The sequence below is a fragment of the Malus domestica genome, chromosome 12, assembly GCF_042453785.1.
Source record: "Malus domestica chromosome 12, GDT2T_hap1".
Lineage (NCBI taxonomy): Eukaryota > Viridiplantae > Streptophyta > Magnoliopsida > Rosales > Rosaceae > Malus > Malus domestica.
This window is the reverse complement of record NC_091672.1, coordinates 28,980,690-29,003,763: the sequence shown is the minus strand read 5'-3', so window position 1 is coordinate 29,003,763 and position 23,074 is coordinate 28,980,690. Positions and strand designations below refer to the sequence as shown.

General features: G+C 36.6%; 1 protein-coding gene across 2 annotated transcripts; it reads left to right on the top strand.

Annotated features, from left to right (window-relative positions):
• Window positions 1-656: 656 nt before the first annotated feature.
• LOC103451345 (sugar transporter ERD6-like 17) lies at window positions 657-16,984 on the top strand. Of its 2 annotated transcripts, XM_029090052.2 has the most exons (18): window positions 657-1,107; window positions 1,255-1,317; window positions 7,249-7,338; window positions 7,440-7,499; window positions 7,665-7,730; window positions 7,849-7,914; window positions 8,034-8,109; window positions 8,207-8,271; window positions 8,453-8,545; window positions 8,676-8,753; window positions 8,857-8,941; window positions 9,021-9,064; window positions 9,142-9,204; window positions 9,289-9,348; window positions 9,453-9,506; window positions 16,175-16,234; window positions 16,343-16,457; window positions 16,548-16,984. In XM_029090052.2, the coding sequence occupies exons 1-18, from the start codon at window positions 925-927 to the stop codon at window positions 16,667-16,669; spliced, it is 1,443 nt and encodes a 480-aa protein (XP_028945885.1). In that variant the 5' UTR covers window positions 657-924; the 3' UTR covers window positions 16,670-16,984. The 2 variants fall into 2 exon arrangements, with proteins under 2 accessions (XP_028945885.1, XP_028945886.1); XM_029090053.2 differs by lacking the exon at window positions 7,440-7,499.
• The last annotated feature ends 6,090 nt before the right edge of the window (window positions 16,985-23,074 follow it).

The window sequence follows — 23,074 nt, the reverse complement described above, 5'->3', positions numbered from 1 at the left end:
GAAGATTCAAGTTTATTTCCAAGGTGTTTTTTTTTAATAATATTTTGTTTTATGATTGTCAGTAACTAGTTTCGTTTGCTAGGGCAAGACCACGAGCCTTAGTAAGAATATATAGTTTCTTTTCAAATTTTCAATTTGCTTATGATATTATGGATGCAAGTTTTGAATTATTAATCACCGGTTTAAACTATCTAATTGTCTTGATGATTGGTCACCATTATGATATTTAGAAAAATAATTTGATACAATTTTGGCTGAGGGTTGTCCTTGGAATTGGCGCTGACTTCTTGTGGTTAATATGTGTAACTTCTTAGATGTGTAAGTCATAAGTAATTGGAAGAACTACGTAAGATTGTTAAGGTAACGGCGGAATCCTAGTGCTCAAATTAATTTTCAAAAACTATTTTCTTTTAGTTTATTTTATTTTGTCACTTTATTTAATTATTTTCTATTAAATTAGTTTTTATTATTTTAAATCACAAAGTCAACATTTTATCAAATTTAGTTTAAATAATTAATTAAGATTTGATTTACCATAAATTATTCATTCAATCTATGTGGAGAACGATCTTACTAGAGCCGACTATACGGCAATTAAGTGGATATCATGAGGCCGTATGACCAATATAGTTCAAAGGGCCTACAAATAATTGAGAGGGAGCAAACAACCAACTACTCCAACACAGGAACTCTCTGGAATAATGTCATGATACTATAAATCCTTCTAAACGCTCCCCCACGTTTATTACTGTACATAAATCCAAACTAATTAAGTACATATATACGAAGTGGACGTAGCTCAATTAAGAGTGAACCACTTGAACCGGTGTTTATACGTATGAATGGGCGACTACCAAAGCTAGATCGCTCCAAGTCTTAGTTGAGAGATATTATCTTCGTCTTCCAATAATTTAAGATTTATTTATGGATCCTAGAGAAACCATGGAAGAAGGACTGCTAACAGTTTCAGAGAACTTGGTACATGAAGAAGGAGCTGGCAATGATTACAGCGATGCAACGCCGGATGTTGGGTCCTTACCGGTCACCGCTGTTGTTGTTCTCAGCACTCTGGTGGCCCTCTGGGGTTCCCTTTCTTTTGGGTGTGCTGTAAGTGACTTACCACCTTATTCAACAAATTATTTATCCTGTTCTTTTCACTTTGCTGCATCAAATTGTTTATGGTCTTGAATAATCATTAAATATTCCTTAAATACAATTAGGAATTAGAATCGTGTGACAGATTTTTTGTTGCAGTTAGGATATTCATCCGCTGCTGAATCTGGAATTATAGAAGAGTTGGACATTACTCTCGCAGAAGTAAGTTCTCTAAGACTACTCTCAAGGTATTCCATATTAAATTCCTATCTAGCAAGGAATCAATCCTACAATCAAGGTACAAAATAAGAAGCCAAACATATACAAATCAGTTGCATATTTGTTTCTTAATCTAAGCCATGATATCCGGGATAGCATTGACTTCTCAACACTCTCCTCAAGTTGGAGAGTGGATGTCTAGAACTCCCTTGTAAACACATCTTCTAGTTGGTAAGAAGAAGAAACATGTTTTGTGACGACCAAAACCATCTTGAATTTCGTTGAAATGACAATATGTCCCCCTACATGCTTTGTTCGTTCATGGTATACTGGATTAATTTGCAGCAATATGAAGAGATCATAACGTATAGTGCCAGCTTTGAATGCCATAATTGCAAATCCCTCAATATATATCGAAGTCATAACAACTCTCCAGAAGCTTCGGTCATGGTTCTTTATTCGTCTTGCGCTGGAGATAAGAAATTGTCTTTTGTCTTTTTTATCTCCAAGAAATCAAAGACCCTAAGAAAAAATAACATCTTGTAGTCGATTGTTCTGGAACAATTCACAAAGTAAAATCATGAGTAATAATGTAATTTCACACAAACTAAATTTTTTTTTTTTTTCCCTTCAAATCTCACACGAATGTCGTCCATAGCATCTCTAATAAAAAATAAAATAATAAAATAAATAAAATAAAATAAAAAACTAATGAAAATGGCTTGAAAACTTTGAGTTTTAATAATAAAGACAAAATATAAATGATCAAGTGAATAGTACCATGATTGACTTTTTAGTGTAAAATTGTGGTTTTTCGTTAAAGTGAACAGTACCAAGAGCTTTTCGTTAAAATTCCCAATTATAGTTTATTTTTATTTTTTTTATTTTGAGACTTTTAGATCTAGGTCCAAAAATATAGATGGTTTTAGGAGTGAGTCCAGTTATTTAATTACATGTTTTTATTTCTTTTATGCTCTTTTTATATTTTCTAAAAATATTAAAAATCAATCAAAATCTTCTAATATCTTATAACAGAAAAACTAATATACTAACATAAATTTATCTGCAAACATTCTACCCTAACTCAAGTAACAAAAATATGAATGTATACTATACCTATAAATAATATATGAAACCTAACTAAAAGGTAGAAAAAACATAATATACCTACAAACAAGACATATTAATCTGTGACAGGTTGATTATAAAAAAAGAATTTGTCATATAAGTAGATAAATATAATTAACCTGTGATATAGGTTGATTATTAAAAATTAATAAATGAGGTTTAAAGCAGTAGGTAGAACAAGAAATAACAAAACAATAAATATAAAATAATAATCAAAGAGATAATTAGGAAGAAATTTGATTTTTATAATAAATTTAAAGGAAAACTAACTAAAAGGGCTTCAAAATTTTGAGTTTTAACCAAAAACCATATACAACTTTATTTAATGATAAGGACAAGAAAAAAAAAATCCAACCCAACCGCGTGTAAGCACGCGCCAACCAATTCAATTATTAAATCAAGCCTTTGTTGTGACTGTGAGCAAATATAACTGATAAGAAGACTAACGTGCAGTGCAAAATAAGTAGTGGGAGTAGTACCATGAATGATGATATGGAATGGATGGATGAAATAAATTATTTTTAAAATGATGAGATGGAATGGATGGATGAAATAAATTATTTTTAAAACATTTCATTGGGAAGGAAAACGTGAGAGTGAAGCTTCAATGGCTTTTATTCTTTTAGAGAGGGAGAGAGAGAAATCTGTTTACGTACAGAAAGAAAGAAAAGAAAAGTAGTAATTTTCAACAGAAAATCAACAGTGCAAAAGCAGCACCCAAATTACTTTTTAAATATTTCATTGGAAAGGAAAAGGTTCAGAGAGAGAGAGGGAGTGTAAGGAAGAGATTGTGAGGATAGAGCCAACCAAATCCTTTCAAACTGACATCAACAAACTCCAAAAAAATTTAAAAAGAGAGAGAATTTTGAGATAAAAAAAATATATTGCTGACATCAATGCATGACAGTAATTTGTAAGGAAATAGTTTAAAAAATAGTGGTAGTGCTAGTGTTCGATTTTAAGAAAATAGTCAGTGTTTAATTTACAAAATAGTTAGTTGTTTGTTTAAGAAATAGTCAGTGCTTAGTTTACGAAATAGTTAGTTTTTTGTTTAAGAAATAGGCAGTGCTTAGTTTACGAAATAGTGACAGTACTAGCTTACGAAATAGTGATAATACTAATGTTTGGCTTAAAAAATAGTCAGTGCTTAGTTTACGAAAATAGTGATAGTACTAGCTTACGAAATAGTGATAATACTAATGTTCGGTTTAAGAAATAGTCAGTGTTTAGTTTACGAAATAGTAATAGTACTAGCGTTTATTTTAAGAAATAGTCATTGTTCAGTTTACGAAATAGTCAATGTTTAGTTCAAGAAGTAATGATAGTATTAGTGTTTCGTTTAAGATATAGTTAGTGTTTAGTTTAAGAAATATTGTTCAGTTTAAGAAGTAGTCAATGTTTAGTTTAAAAATAGTGTTCAGTTTAAGAGGTAATAAATGTTCAATTTAAGAAATAGTGTTCAGTTTAAGAAGTAGTCAATGTTCTGTTTAAGAAATAGTCACAGTATTAATGTTCATAAAACTTAATAATGAAATTTTTCTTTATTTATTATTTTGTAATATTATTACTTAGTTTGTTCTAAAACAATTGAAAGAATAGTCAAATAAACAAATAATAAAATAAAAATAAAATGTTTATGCAATGAGGTGAAAAAAAAAGAGAAAAAGTTGATGTGGATGGGTGAGGTAAAATGAGAGAAAAAAATGGATGGGAATATATGAAAAAGGAAGAGAGAGAAAGAGGTTGAATGGCTAAATGAGGAAGAGTGTGTGTGTGATGTGACGTGAGCGACTGCGCGTCAGTATATGTTTTTTTTATGTTTTTGTTTTTTTTTATTGTTATGTAAAACTTTTGTCATTTTCATTAAAATTTGAATCATTTTTATTAAACTTTAAGCCCTTTTTATTAAATAAAGTTAGTAGATGATTTTTGGTTAATTAAAAGTTTTGAGAAGCCCTTTTCATTAAAGTTCCCTAAATTTAATCATTGAAGAGATTATTATTAATAATAAAATATCTAAATTTAAGGAATTTGACTTATTTTAATAAACTGGACTATTCCTACTATTGGCTAAAAAAATTAGACTTGTATTAAGTTTATTTACACATGCGTAGTGTGTGTGCTTCATCTAACATATATAATGTAACATCCCACATCGCCCAGAGGAATGGATCATATAAGCCTTATATGTATATTCTCATATCTACCTAGCACGAGGCCTTTTGGGAGCTCACTGGCTTCGGGTTCCATCGGAACTCCGAAGTTAAGCGAGTTCGGGCGAAATCATTCTCAGGATGGATGACCCACTAGGAAATGGTGTGAGTTCCCAGAAAAAAAACCGTGAGGGCGTGGTCGGGGCCCAAAGCGAACAATATCATGCTACGGTGGAGTCGAGCCTGGGATATGGTTGGGGCCTAGGCCGGGATGTGACAATTTGGTATCAGAGCCAATCCCTAGCCGGAAGTGTGCCGACGAGGACGTCAGGCCCCTTAGGGGGTGGATTGTAACATCCCACATTGTCTAGGGGAATGGATCATGTAAGCCTTATATGTATATTTTCATCTCTACCTAGCACGAGGCTTTTTGGGAGCTCACTGGCTTTGGATTTTATCGGAACTCTGAAGTTAAGCGCGTTCGAGCGAGAGCATTCCTAAGATGGGTGACCCACTAGGAAGTTCTCGTGTGAGTTCCCAGAAACAAAACTGTGAGAGTGTCGTCGGGGCCCAAAACGGACAATATCGTGCTACGATAGAGTCGAGCCCGGGATGTGGTAGGGGCTCGGGCCGGGATGTGACATATAAAGTTAGAGTTCGCGGACACATGATTTTGACACACATTTTACATTTTTGTGCAACCCACTCCAAAATGTATTCAATTATCTAACCGTCGATCTTTTATGTCTTACCTCAATGATCATGTCTACTAAAAATTACGCAAATCTAAAACATATGACTGTTGAATTAAATTTAGTGTTTCTTTTTAACGTTGTATTAATCCATTTTCTTCACTACAAATGATTGTCTTAATAGTTTTGGATTTGTCTAATTTTTTGCAACTACGATCTAGAAATGATGTATTTAAATATAGACACATTACAAAATAGGTGTCCAAAGAGAGAATTAATGAAAAATAATAAAGGAGATAGGGAGAGGGAATATTAAATCAAAATCAAAGGTTTTTAGAATTTTGTTTTTAACGCATATTTACATAAGAAATAAAATAAATTGAACTAATAAGGTTACTTCTCAAGCATTAAAAGTGTATCGATCTAATGGTGACACAGATCCGTCCCATATACAACCATATTCCGCTCTAAGAAAGAGGAGGATTTCTACTAAGGGAAGGGGGTTTGGTTAGACCACACAATGGATAGCTACAAACTAGATATTGAACTCAACACAAATACTTCATTGCCATTCATGTGAATTGAACCTGAAATTAAAAAAATATCACTAGTACTAATTGGCTAGTTGTTAGTTGAAATTGAACTAAAAGGGTAAAACTACTTAGCTTTGAAAATATAGAGACATATTATTGGACTTCAAAAAGAACGTAACCCAAGCACCAATGCCACAACTCAATATTGTAACATCCCACATCGCCTAGGGGAGCGGATCCTGTAAGGCTTATATGTATATTCTCATCTCTACCTAGCACGAGGCCTTTTGGGAGCTCACTGGTTTCAGATTCCGTAGGAACTTCGAAGTTAAGCGAGTTCGCGCGAGAGCAATCCCATGATGGATGACCCATTGGGAAGTTCTCGTGTGAGTTCCCAGAAACAAAATCATGAGGGCATGGTCGGGGCCCAAAGCGGACAATATCGTGCTATGGTAGAGTCGCGCCTGGGATGTGGTGGGGGCTCGGGCCGAGATGTGACAATTTGGTATTAGAGCTAATCCTTAGCCGGAAGTGTGCCGAAGAGGACGTCGGGCCCCTAGGGGGATGGATTGTAACATCCCACATCGCCCAGGGGAGCGGATCCTGTAAGCCTTATATGTATATTCCCATCTCTACCTAGGATGAGGACTTTTGGGACATCCCACATCGCCCAGGAGAGCGGATCATGTAAGCCTTATATGTATATTCTCATCTCTACCTAGCACGAGGCCTTTTTGGGAGCTCACTGGCTTCAGGTTCCATCAGAACTCTGAAGTGAAGCGAGTTTGTGCGAGAGCAATCCCATGATGGGTGACCCACTGGGAAGTTCTTGTATGAGTTCCCAGAAACAAAACCATGAGGGCATGGTCGATACCCAAAGTGGACAATATTATACTACGGTGGAGTCGAGCCCGGGATGTTACAAATATTGTGCACCGAATGGTGGATGAAATATGGCGACTCCCGGGATGTTGCAAATATTGTGCACCGAATGGTGGATGAAATATGGATTGGAAGCATCTGTTTTCGTTTCAACCATCCTTCATCTGAAGATCCTTGTTCGTTAACCGTGGGGAAGGTCTACGGAATGGAAAAGGAAACACACTGCCTAAATTTGCGGTGGCGGTAAAAGGAAGCTGCAGAGCTACCATGTAAAATAAGGCAGAAAAATTATTAAACAGCAAAAGTGAATTCTCTGATTAATCAACGAGAGCTTTTGTACAACAGGTTTTCCTATCTAGCAAGGAATCTATCCTACAACCAAGTACAAAATAGGGAGCTAAATATACACAAATCAATTACATATTTACTTCTTATCTTAAGCCAATGTGAATGCAATTGGATGTTTGCCTCCCTTTGTTTATATATCAAGTAAGTTATAGTCTCTTTTTCAGTTCTATGCATTTAAATTTTCTTCTTATTCTGCAGTACTCAGTTTTTGGTGCAATGCTGACAATCGGAGGAGTGGTTGGCGGATTGGTAAATGGGAGGATAACAGATCTCATTGGTCGTATACGTGTAAGTTTTCGTGTTACCCATTGTGTATCGACCTAGGGCGGATGTTTAAATTATATTATTTAACACCTTTTCGTTCTTTTTATGTTGATATCTCGAAACAGACAATGTGGTTATCTGAAATTATCAGTATTGCAGGGTGGCTCAGTATAGCATTTGCCAAGGTTTCTTCTCTGAAATTTCAGTATACATATATATATATATATGATCAATGCAATTAAGAAGTCTAAAGTATAGTGCATTGGAAATAAGTGCGGTAACATTTTATAGCAATTTTTTCTGGAAATTTCAACATTCAATTTTGAGCTCAGTTCAATGCTTGATTGTAGAATATTTGGTTGCTGGATTTTGGACGACTGTTATTGGGAATTGGCAGTGCGTTAATTATCTACGTGGTAATTGCAAATTGAAAATTGCAAACAAACTCTGCTTCTCTCTTCTTCAAAATTCATATTAGTTTGTAACTTATCCATAGAACACTTGTATAATGATTAAATTCTTTCTCATAAACAGGGACCTATATACATAGCAGAAATAACACCAAAGGATTTTAGGGGGAGGTTTACTTCAGCAAATCAGGTATGACATATTTAGTTCATCGTGCATATGAGATCCATTGCCAACTTATAATTTATTGTGCTTCCTAGTTATTACTTCCCCCTTCTCTAACTGTTAGTCTAAATCTATTAAGTGCACAGTTGATGAGTAGCTGTGGCTTTGCACTTATGTATTTCGTTGGAAATGCCCTAAACTGGCGTACCATTGCTCTAATCGGTAAATTATCTTTTATTCCTGCCCTATATTAATTTGATTCTTGCATCATCTTTAATTTGAATCAATCACTTAATACTAATTGATTTTATTACTCTAGGTGCTATTCCATCTCTACTGCATATTATAGGTTTATTTTTCATTCCAGAGTCTCCAAGGTGGCTGGTGAGTGCAATTCAATAATTTCTATACAATGTTAAATGAAGATGAAGACTCTTTAAATTGCTTGACCTTATTCTTCCAACAGTACACACGAGTATATAAATCTTTTACTCCTAAATAAAATTCAGCAGCGAAACAATTTCCTTTAGAATGCTCAAATCATTGATGGTACACTTGTTTGCAGGCAAAAATTGGTAAACAAAAAGAGTTTGAAGCTGTGCTGCAGCGTCTTAGAGGAAAAAATGCTAATATATCTCAAGAAGCAGCTGAAATCATGGTAACCTTCCAAGTTCCGGCTTCAAGCCATCGTGAAATATTATCTGTGTGGTGTCCTCAACTGGAGGATTTGGAGTTAAAGAATATTCTCTTAGCACATAAAAACAATAAGACATTCTCATATTTGCCAGGATTATACCGAAATCTTTCAGCGGCACTCAGAAAGAATGCTAGACTTGTTCCAGTGGAGATACGCTCACTTAATCATTGTAAGCTGTCTTGCAAGAAATACGACTGAAAAAATCATTTGCTGTTTAACCTTTGTTTTTCATGATGTGTCTGACCTTTCTACGTTTATTTGAATTTGTTTAGGTTGGAGTGGGGCTGATGTTTCTGCAGCAACTTGGGGGGCCTAATGCGGTCTCTTCTTACGGAAGTTCTATCTTTGTAGATGCCGGTAAATTGAAAGATTTTTATTATGGAAGTTCTATATTTGAACAAATGCCATATAATGGGACTGTATCACTTTCTGGCAGATTTCTCAAGTACCATTGGGACTATATCGTTGGCTATTATTGGGGTAAAATGAATTTGAAAACTACTACTCTACATGTGAATTAATAGAGTTCCATTTGATGTTTCTTTCTTGTTTCACAGATACCTGGAACAATATTGAGTGTTCTCTTAGCAGATAAATATGGAAGACGACCACTTCTGTTGGTAAGACATTCAGAATGGAAAAAGAATAATACTTTTTTATAATGAATACCAGTAACTCACCGTGAAGCCACCAAACGTGTGTAGGTTTCTTCTGCAGGGATGTGCTTGGGTGCCTTTCTTGTGGGCTTGACTTTTTTATTTCAGGTTCCTACCGAAACAAATTTCGATACCTCTCACTAGCTTGTGTTGTTGCTTCATACGCATGCAAATTGTCATAGACTTTGAAGTAAATCTTTTCGATATGGCAGAACCTTGGCCGGTGGAAGGAGCTCACTCCCATTTTTATGTTTATTGGCATGTTGGTAAGTACAAATAATCCATAGGCAAGTATTCGTTTTCTTTTCCGGGGCTGCTGGTCGCATTTTCCCGTTTTTCATTGTTCTTTAACGAACAAAAATATTTTAGATTGTGTGATTTTTGTACTGTGATTCAATGGATCTAAGAAAGATTTCTGGAAGAAGGATTGAATAATTTCAAAGAGCTTCACAGTGATGGAAGCCTCACACACATTTCATTGAATTGCTCACTCTTTCTCTTACATTGCAAAATGAATATTACCGTTGCATTGAGGAGGGAATATCGCCCTTCTCTCTCCTATAACAGAATGAAAACAATCTCAGCCATTCATGTCATCTATCCTATGAGATAGCTACATGTGTCACTCAACACCACTTACTCTAACTTAATCTAGAGCATCCATTTGGAATGTAATCCAAGGTCTCTGATTAAAACAAGTAAAACATAAATTTATTTAAGCTAAAATCACTTAAATACTAACACTCCCTTCTAAGTGTTTAGCTGAAATCACTCCCAAAGCTTTCCTCAAGTACTCAAATCAATCCCTTGCCAATGCTTTTGTAAATATATCAGCAACTTGTTCCTCAGTTCTGCAATAGATCAAGTCAACTTCACCATTCTACACTGCATCTCTGATGAAATGGAACCTTCTGTTCATATGCCTTGTCTTGTGGTGTGCTACTTGATGTAAAGAGTTGCCTCACTTGGACTTCTATGAAAACCAAAATTACATAAATAAGAGTCAATCTCTTTGTACCAGGCCCTTGATGTCTGTTTTAAACCATACAAGGCCTTCTTGAGCTTGTAAACCTTGTCCTCATTGCCTTCAATTACAAAACCAAGTAGCTAGTCTACATATACTTCTTCATTAAGAACCTCATTCAAGAATGCAGATTTCACATCAAGTAGGAACAGCTTCCATCCTTTCTGTGCAGCAAGCCCAATTAGAGTCCTACTAGTGTCAAGCCTTGCCACAGGGGCAAATGTCTCATTGAAATCGACCCCATGTTTTTTAGAGTATCCCTTAACAACTAACCTTGCCTTATTCTTCTGTATAGACCCATATAGGTTCAATTTTGTTTTGCAGATCCACTTGACATCAACTACTGGTTTATCAAATTGTCTATCAACAAGTTCCCAAGTGCAGTTCTTCTCTATCATGCCAATTTTTGCCTCTATTGCCTTCTGCCATGACTCATCTTGTGCTGCCTCTTCAAAGTTCTCAGGCTTAACAATGCACAAGTTGCATTTTGCATATACTTTTGTCAAGCTTTTGAACTTCAAATGAGTGTGATCATAGTCTTAAAGACCTATGTTATTCTGCATTGGAACCAATCTTGAGCCATTTTCAATTTACTCACAAGTTTTAGATGCTGACTCATCATTTACATTACATTTGTCACTTGAACTCCCTTCTTCCCTTTGTTCACACATTCCCATTTCAGGCATGGGTACACTGATGGTCTTCTCAAATTGAGATTTCCAATCCCAGCAAGCATTTTCATCAACTATCACATTCCTTGACACAATTATCTTATTTGAGACAAGGTCATAAAGTCTATAACTTTTCTCACATGTGCCATATCCCAAGAAAATGCATTTAGTACTGGTTCCATCTAGTTTCTGTCTAAGTTGACTTGGAATGTGAGCATATCATATAGAACCAAAGATCTTTAAGTGTTTGATTCCTGGCTTCCTCCCATTGTATGCTTCAAAGGGGGTCTTCTTATCAAAAGACTTAGTGGGACATCTATTTAAGATGTACACTGTGTGTTGACAGCTTCTGCCCAGAAATTAAATGGAACACCCTTCTCAACCATCATACACTTTGCCATTTCCACTATGGTTCTATTCTTAGCCACACCATTCTTTCGTGGTGTGTAGGCCACCGTTAACTGTCTTTCCATGCCCATTTCTTCACAAAACTCTTTGAATTCAAGATGTATACTCCCATCCTCTATCGCTTCTCAAATTCTTCAATTTGTAACCACTTTGTAATTCAAATGTGGCCTTGAATTTCTTGAATACGTTAAACACCTCAAACTTGTTTATCAAGAAATATATCCAACACATTCGAGTGCAGTCATCTATAAAGGTAAGAAAATACCTATTTCCAACCTTAGTAGTGATTTGCATAGGCCCATAGATATCTGAGTGAATGAGCTTTAAAGGAAGAGAAGCCCTCCATAATACTTCATTTGGAAATGCATCTCTGCAATGCTTCCTAAAGGCACACCTTACATATATCTCATCTACTAACTTAAGCTAAGACATTCCCAGTACCATATCTTGGTCTTTGAGTTGCCTCAGACTGCCCATATTCAAATGTCCTAACCTCCTATGCCAAATTGCAGAAGATTGACATACAGTAGCTTTTAGAGCAATCTGCATTTCAGGTTTAATTTTCAAGGGAAAACTCATGTTTCCTTTCATTGGTATTTTGGCTACCAAGTTCAACATAGAGCTATCATCATATATTGCAGCAGTTGTACCACCAAACACCAAAAAGTAACCATGTTCCATCATCTACCCTACACTGAGCAAGTTTTCTTTTAAACCTGGAACTAACATCACTTCCTTGATATATATTCTCCTGGTTTCAACTACCAAATTTCCCTTGCCAATGACTTCAATAAGCTGACCAGTGCCCATTTCAACCTTAGCAGTCATTGTTCTATCAATGTCAACCAACAAATCCTCTATTCTAGTCATATAGTTGCTACATCCACTCTCTACATACCATGTGTCTTCACATTTCTTGACTGTGGCATTATTGTAGACATAAAACATTGTAGGAGTGTCATTGACTTGATTAACAAAGTTTACATGTTGGTTAGCCTTCTCATTCTTCCCATGGCAATCTTTTGCAATATGCCCCAACTTATGGCAATTATGGCACCTAGGCTTATCCTTGAACCAACATTCACCAAAATGCAGCTTATCATAGTGTATACAAGGATTCTTGGCTCTTTCAGAGGTACCTATAACTTTTCCAGTTTGATTTGCAGGTCTATTATCCCATTTCTTCCACTTTGACTTCCAATTCTTCTGTGGTTTAAACCCTTGATTCTCATTGTACTTATTTTGTTTTGGAGCAATATTAAGACTAACAAATGCCTTCTCAGTGTGAATCTCATCATGCCTATCAATTCTTTGTTCATACCCCTTTAGAATAGCAACAACATCTTGAACATCAACAGTGTCTAGATCCTTAGTATTTTCAATCACAGAAGCAATACTATCATACGATCTAGGTAAGCTTATCTGCAACTTTTGGACAACTCTCTGATTGCTAATATCTTCTGACACGCCCCGACCATGATTTTCTCCGTACACCAGGGTAGGCATGTGCTAGCCGATACCTGAAGGTGACGCAAGCCATTTAGAATGCATGAGAATTAAAAATACGAATAAGATAATAGAAATTTAATTATAAATATTATGCACATGAGGACCATGTTCAGAGCATACAACTAAATAGAACACTAAAGGAAATAATATAAAATTGAATGAATAAAAGAATGGGTCATACATCGAGAAGACTCGAAGATGCCGATGTGGAAGTGCCTTGACGCCGGGATTGTACGCCTAGATTCTAAGTTCTGAAAGGGGCGCAAAACAAATATGAGTGGACCAGAGTTTATATACATATAAAAGAAACAGTTATCAACATACTAACCCCAGATTTTATGAAAATTCAATAGCATAATATATAGTAGGTTTCCGAAAACCCTAACATGTCATAAAACATCTCATAATACAAATCTCGTATATATGTGCTAACTAGTGGTATCAGTATCAATAACAGCATTAGAACTCTTCATTTTCCAAACATACATATATATCATTTGCCAAACAGGCATATCAGTATCAATTGCCAAACAGGCATATCCGTATCAATTGCCAAACATGCATATAGTGACCACTAGGTACGCACAAAACGTACATATATCTCAAAATCATCTTCATAGTATAAAGTCATCCATCATTTATACTATAAAGAAGTGTGTGAAAACATGTTCTAAATAGTATATCGTCATCCATCAGATATCCTACAAAGAACATAGTTTTGATAAAAAATATGGTATTCCAAAATAAGCTCAGGATAGCATGATAATCAATTTCTCATAAAACGTTCACAAAATGTATTCAGTAAATCATGTTTTTCATATATGCATTTCTACTATTAAAATATGCATTTTAGAAAGGGTCCATTCACAGATACTTAGCCGCCGACGAGCCACGCAACTAGCGAACACGAAATCGTCACAAATGATTGCCCATGAGCACATAAAGGGTCCAATTAATAAAACTCTATTAAAATAATTGAATTTGGAAAAACGGACGTCGAAAACGAATTCATGACGTCGAATTACCCTAAGAAGGGTCTCGGTTAAATTTTTCGAAAAGTTAACAGTGAAATATTCCAAGAATATTCCAGGAATATTCTGTCTGATTGGTTTGAGGGTTTAGGCCTAAGGGCCCTAGGATTTTTGAGCTTGGGCCCATGCTTCACACGGCCCAAGGGACTTAGTTCACTTAGGATTTTGGGTTGGGTTTTAGAATTAGGAAATTGGGTTGGGTTTAGGTAAATGGGCTAAGGGGTTTAAGCTTAAAGGGTTTTGGGTTTCTAGGTTAATGGGTTAGGGAATTGGGTTGATAAAAGGGTCTGGGGTAATTAATTGGGCTTGGGCTTAAAAGGGTAACGGGTTGGGCTGGAGGCCCGTGGGTTTTGGGCTGGTTTCAAAGGACTTGGGTCAGGTTGACCCAATTTCAGGCCAAATAATTGGCTAGTTTCTGGGCACCACTTCAAAAGTTGTAGTACTCGACAAGATGAAGAGATTGATACCCTGCATGCTGGCCAACTCGCCATGGTTTGACTGAAAAACGCCTCGAAATGGGCGGTGCTTGTCTCGGAAAACTGGGTTTTTTGGCTGAAGGTTTGGGGAATTTTCAAAACTTCGTAACTTCTTCGTGACTTAACCAAATTGAGTGATTCAAAAGCTAAAATGTAGTTAGGAATGTGGAGCAGAGATTCATACCAAGTGGTGGCTGGAGTTGGCCGAAAAAGGGCCCGAAAGATGGCCAAATGACCACGGCCTAGAATTTCTAGATTTCTGGAAAATGCCCCTCGAGTTGTTTTTATTACTAAAACCTTCAGCAAATCCATTTTAATCACTAACCAAGTAATGTAGACTACAAGGAAGGAAGATCAAAGGAGTCTCGAAGCTTACTTACATCGAAAAATCCTCGAAAGTCACCAAAGTTCGTCGGGGGATTAAGCACCGTGACTACCACGGTGAAGCACTTCCTTGGCTTAGGCTTTTCGAGATCATAGTCCAGGTGTGGTGGTGATGGTTGCTGTGTGTGTGTGTGTGTGTGTGTGTGTGTTTTCAGGGAAGAGGGAAGGAGAAAGTTGTAGGGAGTCGAGAGGGAGAGATAAGGGATAGTAAGGGAGAAGAGAGAGAGTGAGAGACCGGGGGACACAAAAACAAGTTGGGCCTCATAGGCACACCTATTAAGGCCCTAAAAACAATTTTTTTAAATAAAAACCCAAAATTACCTTTAAAATTGAGGGTGGGGTGTAACATCTTCACCATAACTCCTCATTTGACTAAGCAAATCAAATAGCCTAACTAGACATGCAAAGAAAGCTTCATTTTCACCCATTCTAGTATATTCAAAATCACAGCGTAAGCCTTGGAGTTTTACAGCTCTTATCTGTTTATCTCCCATAAATTCTTGCTTCAGGACATTCCAAGCTGCGTGTGCAGTCTCTTGGATGGTGATTCTCAGAAATATCTGAACGGAAACCGCCCCTTGGATGATTCCAAGTGCCTTTGCATCTTTGACTATGTTTTCCCTCACCAACTTGCTCTCAACTTCAGTGAGTTCTTCATCTTTCTTCGCCGGAGTAGCGAAACCCTTCTCGACAACATCCCATAGTTCATAAGATCAGAATATGGTCTTCATCCGAATCTGCCAGAAATTGAAGTTGTCTCCATTGAATATCGGTGCTCGAAGATCAGCACCACTTGACCCAGCCATATGAGATATTCGATTCAAGATCACTGAGATTTCTTCTCTGAATTTTCCTTCAGCAACAAAGCTCGACGATTAGTTCGAGTTCTTCACTGTGCTCTTCACATATTCACGCCCAGTTGCAGATGATGCAACCTGGCTTTGAGGCCATGTTAGATTGTGTGATTTTTGTACTGTGATTCAATGGATCTAAGAAAGATTTCTGGAAGAAGGATTGAATAATTTCAGAGAGCTTCACAATGATGGAAGCCTCACACACATTTCATTGAATGGCTCACTCTCTCTCTCTTACATTGCAAAACGAATATTACCGTTGCACTAAGGAGGGAATATCGCCCTTCTCTCTCCTCTAACAGAATGAAAACAATCTCATCCATTCATATCATCTATCCTATGCGATAGTTACATGTGTCACTCAACATCACGTACTCTAACTTAATCTAGAGCATCCACTTGGAATGTAATCCAATGTCTCTGATTAAAACAAGTAAAACATAAATTTATTTCAGCTAAAATCACTTAAATACTAACAAAATCATGCTTGGATCTAAAATGCTTTCAATAACAATAGTTTGTGAATTAATTCTGTATATCATTTGAGATATTTAATATTGGTACGTACTGCATTCAGGGTTATTATGCATCATACACAGCAGGCATGGCAGGACTTCCGTTAGTTATTATGGCAGAGGTAGCTAACGTCGTGTGCTTGACCTTCATGTGCTTTCACTAATTTATTACTGCAAGTTCAGCGGTGCAATAAACTTCTGTTACAAAGAACGGATGATTTCAATTTCAGATATTTCCAATAAACGTCAAGGGCACTGCCGGAAGCCTGGTGACTCTGGCGAATACGGGCACTGGTTCGATTGTTACATACACCTTCAACTTTGTGATGGAATGGACCTCATCAGGTATCTCAGCAACCAACTCCCCTACTTTTCTTTGTATCTCTTTTTTTCATTTCTTCCCCTGCGTTCTCGTAATCGGTCATATGATTTCAGGAACATTTTTCATCTTTGCGGCCATTTGCGGTTTAACTGTTGTGTTCGTTGAGAAGCTAGTGCCGGAGACCAAGGGGCGAACGCTCGAAGAACTACAAGCATCAATTGCACATTTTATCTAATAAGATGAACTATGAAGCCATGCTAGTACAGCAGAGGCTGTATTTAGAGCCCAAAGCCTGGCTTTCTCGTGTCATATATAAGTTTGTAATTTGTGATTCCCGCTCTTCTCCACAACTGCCCAGTTCGAATTCCCATCGAACTCTGCAGCGGATAGAGCAGAAGCAAAGTCCTACTCCATCCACAACTCTCCCAGCCGCGGAATGCCATAATTAACTGACTAGAAATAAATCTATACTGTAACAAATTATAAGTCGTGGGTATATATATTTTAAATGATTTTGTCTTGTGTATATATATTTTAAATGATTTTGAAATGATTTTGTCTTGGGCATATATATTTTAAATGATTTTGTAATTATAGAAATAAATCTTTACTGTAACAAATTATAAGTGGTGGAAGCCTTGTTAGTGTGTAAGTTGTTGAGCAGATTAGAAAACATTACAAGGTTGTTATGTGTGTTATGTTTCAGCTCATAGGCTGAGTTATTGTGTAAAAATGTAATGTGTTGATTAAGTCTCATAGGGCTTATCATTTGACAAGTGTCTTGATCTTAAGATAGGTTGTTATGGTTGGTTGAGATTGAATTGAGGTTATGTCTCTCTCTCTCTCCAACGTCGGTTAAGTGTCTTTTCATGCTCATATGCTCAGTAAGAAATACAATGATAGAACTTCAATAGTTGTGCTCTGTGTGTGTGTGTTCTTCTTTCGAATTCATCTTCTAAATCTTTCGGAGTATCCATCTCAAATACTGTTAGATCTATTGTGTAGTTGGGTTGCTATATTCTAATATGGCCTCAGAGCCTAGTTCGATCTAAACTTCTAGGCGTCATTTCTACGAGGGGGTGAGCTCGGATTCACAGCAAAAGATTATTGCAGTGATTCGAGTGTCTAACATGGCTGGATCTAGAGGAGGAGAACTCCGAGCGCCAATCTTCAATGGCGAGAATTTTGATTTCTGGCAAATCAAAATGAAGACCATCTTTCGCTCGTATGAACTGTGGAATATGGTGGAGAGTGGGTACAGAGCTCCGGTGAAGGAGGAGGAACTCACAGAGGCGGAGAGGAAGCTGCTGCGTGAAAATGTGGTCAAGGATGCTAGAGCACTGGGTATTATTCAAGGTGTCGTTTCAGATCAAATTTTCCTGAGGATCGCAACTCAGGAAAGTGCGAAGGCTACGTGGGACATCCTGAAACAAGAGTTCGTTGGTGATAAGCAAGTAAGATATGTGAAACTTCAAGGTCTTAAGCGAGATTTTGAATAGACTCGCATGAATGATAGTGAATCTCTTTATGTGTATATTGCAAAATTGTTTGATCTGATTAATCAAATGAAGAGCTATGGTGAAAATCTGAGTAATCAAAGAATTGTTCAGAAATTGTTAATCAGTTTACCTAAGTCCTATGATAGTATTGCAGCTGTGATAGAGAATACTAAGGATTTAGACACCATAGATGCACATGATGTTGTAGCTATCTTGAAGGGGTATGAACAAAGGTTGGATAGACATGGAGAGAGTAGTATGGAGAAAGCATTTGCTAGTTTGAAATTTACCCCTAAGTCCAATAAGTTTAATGGCCAGCCAAACAGTAGCAAATATCACAAGAATTTTAAGCCAAAAGAGAAACAATGGAGTACCAAGGGTGATTGGAGTAATAAGGTTGGATTCACTGTGAGAATGAGGCAAAAAACACTGGGGATAAGTGTAAATTCTGTGATAGACATTATGGAGAGTGTTGGGTTAAAAACAAGGTCAAGTGTCACAAGTGCAACAAAATTGGGCATATTGCAAGGTATTGTAATGCGAACAAGACTGTGCAAAAGGTGAACTTTGCTAATCAGGTTGATGAAACTGGAAATCTGTTTTATGCAAATCATTCTGGAGAAGTGAAGAAGATAAGTGATGAATGGTACATAGATAGTGGATGTAGTAACCATATGACATCCAGAGAAGACTTACTTGTTGATATTGACAGAGGAGTGAAAGCCAAGGTCCAAGTTGGCACTGGAGTCTTGGTTGAAGTTGAAGGGAAGGGAACACTGATCATTGAAACAATAAAGGGTCGAAGATATATAAAGGAAGTTATGCTTGTACCTGGTCTTGCAGAAAATTTGCTAAGTGTGGGACAGATGACTGAGCATGGTTACTTTCTTTTATTTGGAGATTATAAAGTGGATGTGTTCGATGATAGATCCTTACAAAACTTGGTGGTCAGTGTGAAGCAGAAAGGAAATAGATGTTTTCATTTAATTCTCAACACAAATAAGGAGCTTGCATTGAGGACAAATGTGCAGGAGTGTGTTAGGATATGGCACAAGAGGTTTGGTCACCTCAATTTCAGCAGTCTCAAATTATTACAAAGTCAAGGGATGGTTTTGGGACTGCCTGAAATCCAAGCCAGTGAAATTGTATGTCAAAGTTGTGCACTGGGGAAGAATCACAGGGAACCATTTCCCAAAGAATCATTGTGGAGAGCAAGGGAACCACTTGAATTAATACACTCAGATATGTGTGGTCCCATGAAAACATCAAGTCTAAGTGGAAATCGATACTTTATTACCTTTATAGATGATTATTCAAGAATGTGCTGGGTATATTTCTTGAGAAACAAATCAGAGGCCTTCTATGTGTTTAAGAAATTTAAAGCCATGGTTGAGCTTCAAAGTGGATACCATGTAAAGAAACTGAGAGCGGATAGAGGAGGAGAGTTCAACTCAAATGATTTTGGAAAGTTTTGTGAAGATTTGGGGATAGAAAGACAGCTCACAACTGCATACTCTCCACAGCAAAATAGAGTAGCAGAAAGGAAAAACAGGACAATTGTGGAGATGGAAAAATGCATGATTCATGAGAAAGAACTTCCATATAATCTCTGGTGTGAAGCAGTAAACACATCTGTGTATCTGCTAAACAGAAGTCCTACAAAGGCAGTGAAGAACACTACACCTTTTGAGAAATTCAGTGGAAGAAAACCTGGGGTTAAACACTTAAAAGTGTTTGGTTTAGTATGTTATTCTCTTATTCCAGGGAATCTAAGGCACAAATTAGAAGAAACAAGTGTCATGGGTGTTTTCATTGGATATGGTACTTGTGAAAAGGGGTATAGGGTACTGAATCCTTTAACTCAAAAGGTCTTGTTATCCAGAGATGTAATTTTTGATGAAAATGGTAGATGGGACTGGGAGAAACACAAAGTCAAGGAAGTTTGTATTCCTTTATCTGCAGTTGAATTTTCAGATTTTGATAAAATTTATGAGATGTCTGGATCTTATGAACAAGAAGGATTTGATGGGTCTCAAATTCAAGCTGGAAATTCTCCAGTCACTGCTATTGGTGAATCAAGTAGCTCACTGGTCTCACCTCAGTATGATAATACTCCACTGAGGTATAGGAACCTGAGTGAGATCTATGAGAGATGCCATCTATGTATTGTTGAACCTGAGTCCTTTGATGAAGTTGCACAGGATGAAGCATGGAAAAAGGCAATGATGGATGAAATGAATATGATTGAGAAAAATTAGACATGGGAGTTGGTGAGAAGACCTTCAAATAAGCCTGTGATTGGAGTAAAATGGGTGTATAAAACAAAGTTGAATTTGGATGGGACAGTTGAAAAGAACAAAGCTAGACTTGTTGCAAAAGGCTATGCACAAAAGCCCGGAATTGATTTTAACGAGACCTTTGCACCTGTTGCAAGGTTAGACATAGTTAGAACTCTAATTGCACTGGCAGCAAAGAATAAATGGAAGTTATTTCAACTAGATGTGAAATCAGCTTTTCTGGATGGTGTATTAGAAGATGGGGTATATGTTGAACAGTCAGATGGGTTTGTTGTGCAAGGAGAGGAAGAAAAGGTTCACAAACTACATAAAGCTTTGTATGGTCTAAAACATGCGGGCCTGGTATGGTGAAATAGACTCATACCTTATGCTTTGTGGGTTTAAGAAAAGCATCAGTGAGGCAACTCTGTATACCAAGTGCAAGGGAGACACAGAATTGATCATAGTATCCATTTATGTTGATGATATTATATATACTGGAAATTGTCAAGAGTTAATGGATGTTTTCAAAACTGAGATGATGCATAAGTATGAGATGACATATCTTGGTCTTTTACACCATTTTCTTCGTATGGGAGTGATACAAACTGAGGAGTGTATTTTCATTCATCAAAGAAACTATGCTTTATCTCTATTGAAGAAATTTGGACTTCAGAATTGCAAATTTGTGAGTACTCCTTTGGTTCTAAGTGATAAACTGAGAAAAGAAGATGGAAGTGGAGCTGCAGATGAAGCTCAGTATAGACAGATTGTAGGTAGTTTGTTGTATCTCACAGCAACTAGACCTGATATAATGTATGCTGCTTGTCTATTATCTCGGTTTATGCATTGTCCCACTAACAAGCACTATGGAACAGCAAAGAGAGTATTGAGATATGTTCAAGGAACTCTTGATTTTGGTTTGGAATACAAGAAAGGTGAAGGAACACTCTTAATGGGATACTGTGACAGTGATTGGAGTGGCTCGGAGGATGATATGAAAAGCACATCCGGGTATGCTTTTACCTTTGGCAACGGGATTTTCTCTTGGTCTTCAGTCAAGCAACAATGTGTTGCATTATCCACAGCCGAAGCAAAGTATATCAATGCTTCTGAAGCAACAGCACAAGCTACTTGGTTGAGATTCGTTCTAGAGGATTTTGGTGAAATGCAAACAGTTGCAACACCAATGAATTGTGACAATAAATCAGCCATAGCCATCACTAAGAATCCTATCTTTCATCAGAAGACCAAGCATATAAACAGAAGATACCACTTCATAAAGGAAGCATTGCAGCAAGGAGTAATTGATTTGATTTACTGTCCTACTAAGGAGCAAATAGCAGATATTTTTACAAAAGCATTGACAAGGGAGCAGTTCACTTACTTGAGAGATCTTCTTGGAGTGAAATCAGTTCACAACTTAAAGGGGAGTGTTAGTGTGTAAGTTGTTGAGCTGATTAGAAAACATTACAAGGTTGTTATGTGTGTTATGTTTCAGCTCATAGGCTGAGTTATTGTGTAAAAATGTAATGTGTTGATTAAGTCTCATAGGGCTTATCATTTGACAAGTGTCTTGATCTTAAGATAGGTTGTTATGGTTGGTTGAGATTAAATTGAGGTTATGTCTCTCTCTCTCTCTCTCCAACGTCGGTTAAGTGTCTTTTCATGCTCATATGCTCAGTAAGAAATACAATGATAGAAGTTCAATAGCTATGCTCTGTGTATGTGTTATTCTTTCGAATTCATCTTCTAAATCTTTCTGAGTATCCATCTCAAATACTGTTAGATCTATTGTGTAGTTGGGTTGCTATATTCTAACAAGCCTCACTCATTATTCTCGAAGTGGTGGGACACAATTTATTTATTTATTTATTTTAAATTTTATATTTTAAAATGTCATAATTGACTGATACATAATCATCGACGTCACGCTTTAACAGAGTTATTAATAGTCAACCTAACGAAACTTAAGAAAGTATGAATCTAAAACAAACAAAAAATAGGTAACTTTAAATATGCGACTAAAATATATAAAAAAAAATCATAAAATTTTAAAAACTACTATATTTCAAAATAATAAAATGAGAATTACTTTGTCAAACTTTTTAAAATTTGGTTAATTAAACTTTTGGTTGGTGGGGTCGTGGCACACCGCGCACATGCCTCGTTTTCTGACTGTCTTACTTGTTCATATCTTCTGCTTCTTCAGCTCCTCCATTCACGGCTGAGTGCCGTCTTCTTCTTCCTCGTGCGACGGCCAGAAGCTTCACCGACTCAAAGGTCGAACCTTTCCGACCCCGCTAACAGAAAGAAATCTTGGATTGCAGTTCTTCGGTGATTGATTTTCCGTTGGTGCCCCTCCTCACTCCTCAGTCTGAGGACATTCTTGATCCTCACGTACAACACTACAAAAATACATCAAAGAAGATGCATTTTTTCTTTCATAATTTCTGCGTTTTTTCACTTTAATTCTCCACTAACAGTTTTAGATAAAGCTTTTGTAATATGAGAGATTAATAATAAACGGGTAATCGAACCAACGCTACACCAATATTGTATTCAATGTGAGAGCCAAGATTTCTTGTGAAGAGAACATCTCACAAAGTAAAAGAAAAAAGGGTAGTATTCATAAAATTACTAACCAAAATATCATAATATGCATCTAAAATAATCATATTTATCCTCGACGAGTTTTCATATTTTGAAACAACATTCCCTTTAAAGGAAGGGATCCCCACATTTTGAAAAAAAAAAAAAAGGATTAGTTGTGGGATCCACTTTACATCGAACTTCAACGATCCGAACCATCTATTTTGTAAGTCTTGATACAAAGATTGCAAAAATTCAATTCAATCCAAAACT